At 61.1% G+C, this 14448-nt stretch overlaps 1 protein-coding gene across 2 annotated transcripts in view; it reads right to left on the reverse strand.

The window, feature by feature from the left end:
* The window catches only part of KCNQ1 (potassium voltage-gated channel subfamily Q member 1), a 319441-nt gene that overhangs the window by 158281 nt on the left and 146712 nt on the right, over positions 1-14448 (reverse strand). For both annotated transcript variants that reach the window (XM_072970536.1, XM_072970535.1), the window contains exon 11: positions 13269-13389. In XM_072970536.1, the coding sequence (XP_072826637.1) occupies positions 13269-13389 (121 nt within the window). The remainder of the gene's footprint in view (positions 1-13268; positions 13390-14448) is intronic.

Genomic DNA, 14448 nt, shown 5'->3' on the forward strand with positions numbered 1-14448 from the left:
CCTTTTGTGCACTGAATTTGTTTCACCGTGTGTGTGCAAAGCTACTGGGCCACGATTTTTAGCACAGCACCGTGTTGCAGAGAGCGCAGGGCGCCGCGGCTCCCGCAGACGCTTGGCCCGGCTGGGGCTGTGCCCGCCTCGCTGCGGGGCCAGGGCGGCAGGCGCGGGCTCTGGTTCATGTCACTCCGAGGAGCAGGGGCTGCTCCGGCACAAAGAGGTTTTTGACAGGGAGCGGCAGAGCCGGAGTGAGAGCAGGCCCCGAGCAGGCTCCCGGCGAGCCCGCCCTCTCCAATGGGAAGGGGTGCCCTCCACCCCGCCGCAGGCCAACGCGGCTCTCCTAGGAGATGAGACGCTACGTATGTTTCGTCATTACAGAATTTCGAGAGGAGTGATTTTTAAAAAAGAGGATGTGTATGGCATGTCCTAACTGCTGTGTTTCATTAAATATTTCAGTTTTTATGTAACTTTTTTCCATTTCCAGGTAATCTTTGATTTTGATTAATGCAACGGTGACAATATTTCGTACATTTTTAAGTTGATTTGCCTAATGTCTATGTTAATTTAAATAGCTTCCAACCCATATGCCCATCTTAAACTCTTTTTAAACCTGTACCTTAGCCCCCGTTTTCCATTTCTGCTTTATATCGCCGAAATTCTGCTTTGGGGAGGGGCAACTTGTCTTCATGTCAGAAACAGCCCTGCAGGGGGGCCGGCTGGGCCCTGGGTTTTCTGGGGAGATGACACAGTGCTGACCTGGGAGGGCGTCCTCATCTCTCTCTCCAAGTGGGGAAGGAACAGAGGAACACGAGGCTAGGGACCCTCTTGGGACATGCCCACCCCCACCCTCTCCAAGGGCCCTGCCCTGGACACCCCGGCCCCCACCAGGGCATGGGGAGGCCTGGCTGCACGGCTGGCAGGGAAGCCAGGCGGGAAGAAGGCAGCCGAGGGCCCGCCGCTGTACGAGGAAACGAAGAGAGCCGGCCCCAGCCGGCCCCGGAAGCAGGGCCCGGGAACCTCTGCGGCTGGGGCTGGCACAAAGGGCTTTTCAGACCCTGCAGCCGAGGTGCCCAGTGAGCCTTTTTTTCCTTTTAAACAGCTATTAGGGTGACAAGCCGTTCTGAAGGCAGCAGTTGGCGAGGGTTTCCAGGAAACTGGTCTGGCACCAGGCTGGGGCTGGAGCGACTTTAACGAGTTAACTTCAGAAGGAAGGGAGCATCAGGGAAGGTTTAAGGGTCAACAAGCTTTTTGAATTATTTTGCGGAAAGCTCTGGCTTTCCAATTCAAAGGTGTGTTTTGCCGTGACTGTTTTAGCCGGAGCCTGTTGCAAAGGCAGCGCAGCCTGCACGCTTCTGATTCATGCATTCCAGGCATTTGTCTTCACTTCTCCGAGGAGCTTTGCAAGTGCCACCCAGTGCCGGGAAACAGTGGGGTCACCTTCCACGTCTCATCAAACGTCCCTCCACCCATGTGCCTCTCCCTCTGCCAGCTTCCCCAAGCAGGAAGCTGTTCTTTGCCAAGAGCGAATGGAATTCAGATTTCCAGAGGGTGTCCTTGGGCTCCAGCTCGGCAGCCGCGCTGAAGAAAGTCCTAGTGTGTGTGGCAGGGGCCGAGGGCGCGGGGCTCCGTCTCTGCTCACGTCTATCTGGGCCCCAAGAAAAACCCACAACTGGCTGCACTCTCCTCAGCCACACCCAGCCTCGGTCACATTCCTTCCCTTCCTGAGCCCACAGTGGGTGGCCCCGGCAAACCGGCTTCCACACCACCCTCCCCACAGAGGGGAGACCTAGGCCATGCCCCCGTGGGGCAAGCAGCAGTTCCAAACGAGGCGCTGCACTCCAGGGCCAGAGCGGTGGGGGCCCCTGAGGGGCCCCAGGGCTGGGCCTGCCCCTCGTGGCCCGCCTGCTCTCACCTCCGTGGGAGAAGACAGTGCTCACTCTCCCTCCCTTCCAGGCACTCTGAGGCTGAGCTCACTGCGGGAAGTTCCTCTGCAGAGCCAGCCTTTGCTCTTCTTGCTGTGGGCCTGGTGGGCCTCCCGCACAGGCTGATGCTGCCCTTCCGCACCAGAGGGTCCTTGCGCACCAGCAAGGAGGAGCCCCTCCCCCCACCTAGTCCGAGCCTTCCCAGCCCTGAGATCGGCATCCTTGGGGGTTAAACATTTACAGGCAGAGACCAACACCCACCCAGTAAATGAGACAAGTCCGTGATCAGCCTCGCGTGGTGGACAGGCTGGTCATGCTTAGATTCTCTTTGGCCTAAGTCGTTGGGACCTTGCACCTGTGTGGCCAGGTGGCAGCAGGTGGGGAGAGGGCCATTTCTGCAGGTCCTCAGAGTCAACAAGGACTGTGATGAGCCGGAGCATTTATGGCATTTCAGGCGCTCAGCACAGAAGGATGCCTGGCACCCAGGGAGAACGAGTCTGCCAGGGCCTGGCACCCCGGCAGTGTCCACTGCTAAGCAAAGACCAAGCTCCACGTTCCCTGGACAGTGCCCTCTGTTTGCTCATGGGACTGTTTCCACAAGCCTTAGGTTACCAGTGGCCTGCGTGTCTGCCTGGGGAGAAGGCTGCAGCTTTGCAGCCTGGGCTCGGTGTCTCCAGTCGGGCTTCTGGCCCTGCTCAGGGCTCCTTTGATCCTCCTGCCTGGGCTGGGAATGGTGGCCCCCATGTGCCCTCCTGGATGAGCACCATGAGGACTTGACTTTACTGTCCTTTCTGGCCCACCTCTCAGTGTTTGTGTGGTGCCTCGGCTCCCCCAGCCTCTCCTTCCAGGCATGGCCTGCAGCAGACTTAACTGGGGACATGATTTCCCGGCCCCTACGTGCGGGAGAAGCAGTCAGATAAGAGGCGAGGCACAGCCAGGCGCCAGGCCTGGAGCAGGTGCCGCGTGCTGCCCCATCGCAGTTGGGGGACTGTGGCATGGTGCTCATGGAAGTGCCCCAGCCACCCTGCGGGGCTGGGGTCACTTGGCCCAGGTGATGGAGGGGGCTGGCTGGGCCTGGTGTAGAGTGGAGCACAGGCCCCACTGGAGTAGACAGACCGGCCCCTCTGGGACCACACAAGAGCGCAGGTTCAGAGTTAGGAGCCAAGGGCCTACCCCTGCCTCTGGTAGCAGCTGAGCAAGGTCCGCTCATCTCTGGGCCCTCTCAGGGCCCCCATTTCCCAGCCTGTTCATCCCCTGACATCTAAAGGGACATTTTCCCACCCTAAATCCAGGCCACATGAGCTGAAAGAGCCCGTCTCCAAGTGCAGGAGACAGGCAGGCGGCGCAGGGGCTCCTGAGCACGGAGCTCTCAGGCCCCGCCACGGGCGGTGCGCGCCACTGGGGAGAACGTCTCAAGCGGCCCTCCGGGGCCCTGGGGACGGCCCGGCCCGGCCGCTGCACACACAGCAGTCCGAGTTCAGGCAGGCCGGGGGCCCGTCTGCCTGAGCGCTGCTGCCCCCAAGGCTGCCCCACCTCCTGGCGCCGGCCTCGCAGCCGGGCCCCGGCGCACTCCCACCCGGAGCCCGCACACTGGCTGGGGGCTCACCGTGGCGGTTCAGAAAGAGCAGGAAGAAAGCACTGAGGAGTGTCACACTGGAGGAGATGCACCCTCATCTACCGTGTCCGGACACAGACCTAAAGAAAACACGAAAACCAAGCCCGCCCACAGAAGACCCGAGAGCGGGGGCTCCGTAGGAAAAGAAAGGCCCCCGCGGGCCGGGCGCGGGAGGCGGCGCGCTGCGGGCGGGCCGGGCTGGGGACGCGCTGCGGGGCTTGAAGCCAAGGTCCCAGCGCGACCGTCCCCTGTCCTCCTCGGCCCGGGTGCAGAGCCTGCTGCCTGAGGAGCCGAGCGGAGGTCCCGCGGCTGCCTGCCTGGCGCCGCCCGCCTTCTGTCCTGGGGCCTGGTTCTCTGAGGGCAGCGTTCGTAGGCCCGTAACGCCAAGTGAGGCTGTGGGGACGGACTCTGAGTGTGTGTGAGTGTGTGAGTGTGTGTGTGTAGCTGTGTGCTCTGAGAGCCCTACCCCCCAACTCCCAAATAATGTCTTCTACTGCTTTGTGAAGTTGCCCAACTCCCCGCCTCAGTTTCCCCAGCAAGGCACCACAGGGCACGGCGGTGGCAAGGATTATACACTTCAGGTGCAGTGTAGCCTGGTCTTGTGTGATGCTCATTCTGATGTCTTGAAAGACTAATCAGGTAATGTCAGAACTACCTTGGAAATCCCTTGAATTGCCTCTGAAAAAATTCCTTTCTCAGAGCTTCATGTACGCCCCCTACTAGGTTGCTGCTGTGCGGGTGAAATGGGAGAACCTCTGGGTGAGCGTCTGGGGTGCCCCTGCTCTTCTCCAGGACACTCCCAGTGCCACCTTCAAAGGGAGCCTCTGGGGCCGCTGCCCACGTGAAGAGACAACTTGAGCAGATCAGAGCAACGGTGGCGTCATGGCTGAGGGTGCCGCGATGACGTGGCTGCCAGGGATGGCAGACTCGGCTGGACCTGGACTCCCACCTCCCGCTGCTCCATCCTTCTCTTCCTCTTCCCTCCTCGAGGCTCCAGGATGGCACCCAGGGCCTCCCACAGGCCAACCAGACCTGACAGACTAATAGCCAGACCTCCAACCGCAGTCAGTCACTGCTGAGGACGTGCACCTAAGGTGTGGCCCCTGCCTAGGACACCAGCATTGCCCCCAGAGGACTCGTAAATCTTGAAGAATGACCGCCTAATGGGGGGCGCTGGGGCACCATGAGGAGCCTTGAAGCCCGGCCTGCCACTGCATCCTAGGAGGCCAGGGCGCCGCTGCCCAAGTGATCAAGAGCCTCCTGAGTGGCCTGTAGGCCCGCGGGGCCCTTCGTCCTCCTTGCATGGTGGAGCCAGGCCCGTGGTGTGCGGAGAAGGGGACACACAGGACTCTCACTGGAGAAGGCCACGAAGAGTCCCCCAGCCACCGTGCACACTGTCTCCACAGGCTGTGCTCTCCTGCGTGGTGGGCCACAGAAACACTCTGGGAGGCACAGACCCAAACTGGAGGCCAGATTTGCCTCTGCTGGCTTGTCACCTCCCCACCCTCTGCTTACCAGCCCTCAGGGAGGCAGTCCAGCCTCCTGGACTCACAGACATGGTCTCCCCTAAAGATGGTGTGTCTGGGAATGAGCCCTGGCTCTGCCACTACCTCATAGGTGACATTGGCAAGTCCTAGCCCTTCCGTGAACTGGGGAACTGACTCACCAGGTGCTCTCTGAGGGCCCTACCAAGGACGGGAGCGGTGTGTCTCAGCCAGCAGCAGCACCCCTCCCACCTCTGGCACGGGACAGGCATCTGGCAGAGCCTCCTTCGGGCTGCTGGAACTTCACTCTCTCCTAAGCACCTGAAAGCCACCAAGCCTGTGAACACTGCCGCCACTTTTGGGCTGTGCAATCTGCGAGTCGCTCAGAGACTGGAAGCTACTGTGGCGCCTCCCTTTCCCGCCAAGTGCAGCGCCAAGAGAAGGCAGGGCACATGGCCTGCTGGGCCCAGCTCTGCTTGAAGACTGCTGCCGTCCTTGGCAGCTGAGCCTGACTGTGAGAACGAGCGGCAGGGGCACGGCCCTCTGCCTCCCGCCCCCCCGCCCCCCGCCCAGCAGCAGAGGAGTAGGCTACAGGTCGCCCCCTGTACCTCCACAGGGGCCAGGGCAGCTCGGGGCCCCTTTCCCAGGGACGAGAGGTGTGGGGTGTGGGTCTGCAGCTTCCCCGGCCCCAGCCCATCCTAAGACGCAGGGCTGCCCAGCCTCTAGGTACACCTGGTTAAGGACGACCCCTAATGATCGCCCCTCATTGAAACTCGTGACCTGGCAGCTTCAGGAGCTCTCAGCCAGGTAAGGGATGTCCCCATGAGGTCTCCCATCACAGGGAGATGTTTCACACTGTCTGACAGGCATCAGGCACACGGCCCGACCCTATCTCCTCCAGGCCCACACCAGCACCAGGGGACGCATCTCTCATGCCTACAGAAGGACACTGAGGCTCAGATCGCTGAGGTGACTGCTCCAGCATCCCGCAGGTGGGATGAAATGACCCGAGCTTGCCAGGATTTCCTGGCAAACTGTTCCCAGGCTTGGTGAACCCATCACGAACATCAGCTAACAAAAATAAACCCCAGACGAAGAGTGCATGACCACCACACTGAAAACTACAGGACATGGTGGGAGAAATGAAGGAAGACCTGAGTGAACGAGGGACAGACGCGTTGAGACCACAGTTCCAGAGACTCGGGTTGTAACGATGTTCGTCCTCTCCATGTTCATCTAGAGAGCCGCTGTGCCTGTGGGGGGTTTTCTGTGGAAACTGGCACATGAGTGGAGAGACAGGTGCCAAACAAAGACAGCCAAGCCAGTCGCAGGGCAAGAGAGCTGGCCGGAGTCTGCGGGATCAGCAGTCAAGAGCTGTTCTCAAACTACAGTGATAACCAAGCATGGCCCTGGTGAAAAGGAAAAACTACGATCTGCCCAGTGGAAGTGAATAAGGTCCACAAACGGAGCCACATCCAGGGAGCTGGTGTATGATGATGCTGACCTGGCAGGACAGTGGAGAAAGTATGGCCTTTTCAATAGACATTGCTGAGTCCAACTGATGTCCAAGTGAGGGAAAAATGTACCTTGACCTCAGCCTCACATTGGATGCAAAAGCTGATTCCAGATGGACGGCAGATCTGCATGTAAAAGGTTTGGAAGAAAACGGAGTATCTTCGTGACCTTGGAATAGTCAGAGTTTCTTAAATAGGTCACAAATAGCACTCTCCAGAAAGGAAATGTTTGATTAACTGGATCACGTTAAAATTGAGACCCTCTGCTCATCAAGAGACACCCTCGAGAGAGGAAAAGGAGCGCCCGCAGAGGGGGAGGTGCTGTCTACTTGAAATGAAAAAATACATATCTGACTAACGACTTAGGTCCAGGATAAACAGAGACACAAAGAACTCCTGCAGATCAGTAAGGCGAGGTAACCCAGAGACCACCGGCAGACGGCACAGGCGTTTCCCCGGGGGCAGCGTCCAGCTGAGTCACGAGGACGGAGAAACGGGCTTCGCCGCGTCAGCCATTGGGCTACTGCAAACTAAAATCACAGCCTGATGCCACCAGACGCCCGCCAGCACGGCTAGAAAGGAAACGATGGAAAAGGCCGAGTGTTAGTGAGGACGGAGAGCAGCCAGGGTGCCCAGACGCCACTGACGGGCGCGGACGGGGCGCGCCTGCTGGGGACCCAGGCGGCGGCGTCCGCGAGAGACGTGCCTGCCCGCCCAGCGCCCTGGCGGCCCTGCTGCAGGCACGTCCCCCCGGGACTGCAGCCCGTGCTCCCACCAGAGGGCCTCTGCCGCATATTCTTAGCACTGCTGATAACAGCCCTGTGCTGGCACCTGTCCAAGCAGCCGTCGAGAGCAGAATGGATAAACAAAGTGCAGGCCGCGCACACGGCGCCCCGGCCGGCGGGGAGAGGGCGGCGCGCTGCTCGGCGAGGTGAGGCGAGCCTCACGGCCGGCGGCCGCGAGCGTGTGCGCCGTGTGCGTCCCGTCTGTAGAACATTCAAGAACGGGTGAAGCGCAGTCCTGTTGCTCGAAGCCAGGACAGTGGCTGTCCTTGGGCATCAGTGACAGGAAGTGGAGTCGCAGGCTCTGCGCCTCACCTGGGCGCTGGCTGCAGGGGTCCCAGGGGGAATGCAGCGGTCAGTGTGCCTCGAGGCCTGTGTGTCCAGCTGTGTGCACTTCACCCCTCAGCTAAAAAGCTGGAAGCAACGCCCTGTTCAGAAGGACAGCGCTTTCTAACCCTAACTTGAGCGATGGACAGCCTCGGCCCAGAAAGGGGCTGGGTCCGGCCCCGCCCAGGGCACGCGCGCCTCGGGCTTCCTGGCCAAGCTGCCGGGGGCTCAGTCGTGCCCTTCTGGGTTTGGGAGATTTAGGCAAAGCACAGGAGGGAGCTGTGTGGGACTCTGCAGTGGCCAGAAACATCTCCACAGCAACACCAGTGCGACCCTTGCAGTCACCCCCCGCAGCCATCTCGGGCTTTGGACCACCTCCCCTCCTTCACTCCTCCCAGCACTGCCTACCCGGTCTGGGCCAGCCCTGCCGGGACCCGTGCAGCAGACGCAGTGCAGTCAGGGCCCAGGGCGCCTGGGCCAGGGTTACTGTGGTGGCTTCTGAGGAAGAAAGAAGCCTCCCCACTTTGCTCTGGGCCTTCTACCTGGACGGCGGGCCCACTCCCCAGAGCAGCGGCCCCAGGAGATTAGCCACCTCCTCCTCATGGGCTCAGAGGGGGGAAGTGAGGCCCCTAGAGGCTAAGGGCCCCCGGGGGCCGGCCCGCAGCTGGGCTGGTGCAGGCTGGGGGCCAGACGGAGGGCATCCGATTCCCAGTCCCGTCCCTTTCCCACTGAGCTGCTCCGCCTCGCTTTCCACTTAATTAGGAGAACATTTAATCCCCCCGTGCATTTCAGAGACGATCTGCGCCTGGCCGGGCCGTGAGGTTCCGACGGGGAGCCTGTGACTCATGCAGCTTCGCACGGCCCTCCCTGTCGGGCTCCCACGGGGCTTCCCTGGCACCTCGTGTGGACAGAGGTGGTGTGGAGCTCCAGAGAGGACAGGACGCTGGTCTGGAAAGATAAACTAGCTTCATCTGTTCCTGGCAAGTCCCCCCTTCATCCCTCTGGACACTGACCCCAGAAATGCCGCTTCGTCCTTTCCCACCAAGGTTTGCACGGCAAGAAACAGAGCGAGGGGCTTGGGTGTTCACAGAAATGCAGTGCCCAGCGTCTCCAGGCCCGTGGGAGTGGGCCACAGGGAGCCTTGGGTGTTTCTGAAACGTCCCAGGCAAAGCTGGTCCCATCCACAGAGCTAGTCCCCTGGTCCACAGAGCTGAGCGCAGGGCCAAGCCTTATGACATTTGCCCCTGTTTCCAGAAGGCATGGGGCTGCCCTGGCCTCACTGACAAACGCAGATTTCAGGAGACATTAGTAGTGATGTGGATGAAAGCCAGGCCACAGCGGCCTCACTGGAAAAGAGAAACTTGAACGTTTTGGCGTGAGATTCTGCAGGGTCCAGGAGAAAGTTGAAGACATGGAAATTCTAATTAACACACACAGGGCTGGTTTTGCTCAAGGATCTCCAAGCTGTCATGTCGCAGGAGGCCTGCAAGTACATGTTCGCCGGGGGTGAGGTGGGGTGCTCTCAGTCACCTGGTGGGGGTCCTGCAGTGCCCCTGGCCCTCCTTCTGTCCCCCTGCAAAGCACAGCAGAGGGGTGCTTGGTGACAAAGAGCTGAGCCGCGCCCATCTAAGACGCCATGACAAAAGAGATGGCAGGGGCCAGGGACCGACTCTCTGGGAGGACCCCTCAGGGCAGCCACAGTCTGCTGTGCTCACAGGGCGTCCGGCCTCCTGCACCATCTGTCTTGGGGCAGACGTGGATGCCAGGCCAGTTCTGGCTGAGTCTAGGGGGCACTTCACAGAAATGGCCGGTCTCCCAAGGCTGCTGGGAGAAGGGTACCCAGGCCACAGCCGCTCAGAGCCTGGAGCCCAGAGCCACAGAGCCTCACACTGAGGCCAGTTCTGACCCAGCCATCCGGCCCTGCTGGCCAGCACCGGAGCTCAGACACCTCAGCCCTCACTCCATCCCCTCCTTGGGCAGGGCTGGCCGGGCTCTGGCTGGGGGATCTTGTCTGGTTGGGGGCATGAGCAGCAGTCCTGGAGCTCCTTCCAGCCTGGGGCTTGAGGGGAACCACACTCTCCCTGATCCCTAGGAGCCGAGGGTCCCGAGAGACAGGTACTCTCAAAGAGCCCCACATAGAGGGCCTCGAGAGCTGGGGGAGGATGCGGCTGCCTGGCCTGTGGGCATCCTGGGCCTCCGTGAGGGGAGGAGGACTGACAAGATGTTGGAAAGATGAGTAGGACTCTGATGGCTGCAGACAAGTGACAAGGGTGTTTCAGGCAGAGATGCCGTGTGCAGGACACAGGGATGCACACGGGTGGCCCTCCCCTTCCACTGTCCTGCCGGCGATCCCCAGTGGGCAGGAGCCTAGGAACTCGTTCCAGCTCCTGTTGGGGAGCAGGGCTCCCCTGGCGCCCCACATTGTGCCCCAGATGCCTCATCTCTGCCTCACACTTGCTCCTTGGAAGCCCTAGTGGCAAGGCTCTGGGTGGGGCCACAAGTGCAGGGAGCTTGAAGCAGATGAGCTCCCTTCTGGCCCTGCTGCGCCCACAAGACTATCTGCCTGAAAGGTGTGTGTGAGACGGGGGCCTGGCCCCCCGGCGCCGTGTGAGTGCCCTGGGGCTTGCCGACAGGGCGGGCTGACCAAAACCACTGTTTCCCCAGCCCGCTGCAGCACCCTCTGCCCCTGCTCGCCGGCAGCTCCCTGGTTTGCACCAGGCTTGCTTGCTGACCCCCGGTCCCCTGACCCCTCACTTCACCAATGGCCAACAGGCCCCGGAAAGACGAGCTTCGCCCAGCCCCGGGGACCTTCCCGTAATCAAGGCTGCAGTGACCTCACCTCCCTGGGGCCCTGCGGGTGGGGAGAGCTTGAGATGGAAACAAAATGTGTCTTTATTTATGCTTTTAATTTGAATTCTGGAACCGGCCCAACATGGTAATACATTTAACATCAGTAAAATGCTGGAGAGAAATGGATCTGGTTTTCAGTAACTGCCTCCCATCCCCAATGCCCCCGTGAGACCCCTGTCCCTGCACACACACCGGGGTGTGCACCTCTCTTCCCCACATGGGGTCCCCAAGGCTGAGCTGCCACAGGGCTGAGTTTAATTAGGGCCATCACTCACCAGGCAGGCTGGGGGTGGGGGGGCAGAGGAACGTGGCCCCAGCGTGAGCACCGAGACCAGGCAGCCTCCTCCCCATCCACGCTGCAGGCAGGCACAGCCCTGAGTAAACACGGTGCCCACTGTTGCCCCTTCCTCCTCCAGCCATGGTGGGGCGAGGCCTCTGCCCAGCCTAGAGCCCTGAGGGTGCCTAGGATCTGAGGCCCTACCACCTCCTTCACTGTGCCTGCACCCCACCTTCCCCACTGGGGCTCCCTTGAGAAGCATCCTGACTACTGAGGACACAGGCATATGGAACCCCTGCTGTCCCCGCCACACCAGACCACCACAACCTCAGTCATCTTGCTCCCAGCCTTTACCGCCAAGCTCCCGCCTCGCCCACGGCTGGGCTCGTCCCCGCCTTCCCAGCTGGCTGGCATCCAGGGTCTACACTGGGAAAGGTAAGGGCAGCCGCAGCCTGGCCGAGGCCCCACCCAGTGCTGGAGGTGACGCCCTTCCACAGGCAACAGGCCGCCCCGTGGTGGGGGTGCTGGCCCGAGAAGGCCCACAGCAGGCTTGTCTGGACGGTGATGCACGAGGCCCACTGCCTGAAGAGCGTTTGGGATGTTCAGCCTGATGGCCTGTCTCAGAGGAGGGAAGACAAGAAATGGCCAAGATTCTCTGATGACGCGGCTACATTCACCTAAGCTACCTCCTGCGGCTCCCTGGCAGGTGGGCAGCCTCTGGCCCCAGGAAACTTGGTACAAGCTGATGCCGACCTGGACAGACCTCGCTGAATTCAAAAGGGTCGACTGTGCTGGGCAGCTGTGGGCCTGGTCTTGGGCCACCTCGGTCCCCAGTCTTACGCTGCCTCGTCCTGGGCCTCCCCACAGTGGCCTTGCTGGGCCCAGGGAGCTGGTGACAGCTGACTGCCCAGCTGGATGGATGGTGGGTGACAGCCCTGCCCACCAGGGTGCGACTCCTTGTCTGTGCACCGGAGGGGCTGGGCCACCACTGACAGAGAGGAGGAGTAGGAGCTCTGGCAGGGAGAGCGCGGCCAGGAGGACAGGACGGGGCGGGACGGGGCGGGCCGGGCTGCACGGCGAGGCCTGGTGGGGCCCGCCCGGCAGGAGGGCCACAGCTCCCGGCAGGCTTCTGGCTGTCCTTGCTCTGAACAGGCACTGTCACCGGTGCACAACACTGGCCACAAGACTGCAACTTTTACCACTTTAAGGTCCCTTGTGTCCTGGACTCTGTTTAGGCCTCAGCCAAAGTGGTAAGCATTCTGCCTTCAGACACTAACCTGTACCTGCCCAGCCCACCTGGCTCGCACCACTGCTCACACCGCTGCCCGTTTATCAAGTGAGCCTATCGGGCCATCTCCAGGAGGGCCCAGAGGTCAGAGCCCTGTCCCTGGGGGAGGCCTGGAAGCTCACTGCAGTGCAAGTCCACAAAGACGAGTAAGTGCTGCTTCCCCGGGCCAGGCTGGCTCCCGCCGAGCCCGAGAACGCCCTCACGCACACCCTGCCAGCTATAGGGCTGCCAGCCTCCCGTGAGCCCGACGGGTCTGGAAAGGTGGCAGGTGGCTCCTGCCTGATCGCAGGGCCACCCTGAGACAGCCCTGTCTTCCTCTCATTCTGGTCACCCGACTCTGCCAGCCCTCTGGTTACAGAGCGCAGGAGCCCTGCAATTCGGGTCCCGACTTCAGTCATCTACAAGGCAAAGGCCACACCCGGCGGCAGCAGAGGCAGCAGGCCTTCGAGAGAGACGCACATGGGTCAGGACAACCAAAACCCCGTGAGCGAAACCGTAGAGAGCGGGAGAGAACGCGAGTGCCGCTCACACACCGGACACAAGAGGACTCCCCTAGGGCAGTCCCCAGCGGGGCGGGGGCCAGAATGGGCCTGCGTGTCCCGCTGACCCCCCCCGCGGGCTGTCACCACTGGGTGCCCGCACTGGGAGCACTGAGCCACGTCGCAGGGGAATCACACCGCGGCCGGGCCCCGGGGACTGGCCTGGCGATACTGTGACGGCGGGGGAGGACAGGCATGCGTCCCAGGCCAGCTGTGCCTCGGGGGCAGGCCAACTGGGAGGCGTGGAAAATCAGCCATTTCCTCCACCTGAAGGAGCCCCTGAGGACAGCAGCCGCGACTGGCAGACGGCGCTCAGCATCTGCCCCATGGCTTTGGCCAGGGTTCCACCAAGAAGTGCTGAAAAACAAAGTCGCCTCTTTTGGGGGGGGCAGGGGAGGGGGCTTGGGGAGAGAAAAACAATCTTCTCAGACGCTCAGAGCACGAAAACAAGTGGAGAATGGCCGGTCTGGTTTTCCATAAGTCAAAACAAGAAGACAGTGTTCCCAGATGCGGCGGGAAGGGCCCGTGCTCTCCGCCCCGCTCGGTGCCCGGGCACCGCGGCCATGGCCCCGGGATGCTGAGGGCAGGCGGCGAGTGCTGGGCACTGGGGGAGGCGGCCCCTTTGAGCCCCACACCCCGCCACCTCGTCATCCTCCGGCGAGCAGGCACTCACTGTGACACGTGGGTGATGGGGGCCAGGAGTGTCTCCCCTTCCAGGTCCAGGTCCTCGGCAAAGCTGTTGGTTCTCATGAAATGGGCCGTGTTCACTTCCAGCAGCGTGGGGCTCCTTTTCACTGTGGGCAGAGGTGTGGGCGGCACGTTAGGCCTCCATCAGAGACTTGATGGCAAAAGGAACCCAGGTTGATCAAAGTGAGCTTAGGTGCTCACCCCAACCTGCCACCCTGGCTGGGGGCAGACCTGTGCCTCCCGAGCCTTCCCGCAAACAGGCAGGATACCCACTCGCATGGCTGGGTGAGGGGCGGACGTGGTGTACGGAGCCTCGGCACGGGGGGTTTGCAAGGCGGCGGGCTGAGATGGCCCCCACCCACCTGAGGCCTCAATGGTCAAGGAGCACCTGAGAGCCAGGGACACCTCCTCCGAGTGAGGACTGTGCCTGGGCCGGGCTCAGGCGTCCAGCCGTGTCCCCAGATTCACACCCGACTTTCAGGTAAAGAATAAAATACATGAGCACAGGTCTGGGAAGGAACACTGACCCCCCCCCCCCCCAAGGCTGGCACTGTCACATGGACAGCAGGCTTGTGACGCATCAGTGAAGACCCAGGGTGGCAGGACTCCTGCTCAGGGAGAGTCGCAAGTCTGGGAGGGAGGGGCAGCCACCCCCGCCCTGGGGGACAGGCATGAGCACCCCCGCAGCTGGTTAACATTCAGATTCCTGGGCCCCGCTCAGTGACCTGCCGCTGGTGCTCAGGGCTGACTCAGAATCCCTGTCAGTCCCGCTTCTCAGCCTGAACCCCTTTTCTTTTCATTTAAAGCTTTTATCGTAAAATATCCAAGTACTTGTTGTAAAAAGTGAACAACACAAAGATTCACCAAGGTCCTCCCGCCTCGACGGGATGTTAACCACCAGGGGATTACTTGCTCACGCACTAGAGCAGCTGACTCCAGGTGGGACTCGCATTTGTACACACATGACAGCTCTGTTCCTGTCACTCCGCAGTGTGTCCATCTCATTTTCCTACAGGTGTACAGATGTGGAGCTACGTCTTTTTAGTAGTTGTGTAAGAGTCTACACTTTAGATCCGCCACAGTTCACTCAACCATCCCGTGTGTGATGGACATTCAGGTTCCATTAGCTTGAAGCCACTACATTAAGACAGTGACACACCATCCAT

This window comes from Vicugna pacos, chromosome 10, assembly GCF_048564905.1.
Source record: "Vicugna pacos chromosome 10, VicPac4, whole genome shotgun sequence".
Classification (NCBI taxonomy): Eukaryota; Metazoa; Chordata; class Mammalia; order Artiodactyla; family Camelidae; genus Vicugna; species Vicugna pacos.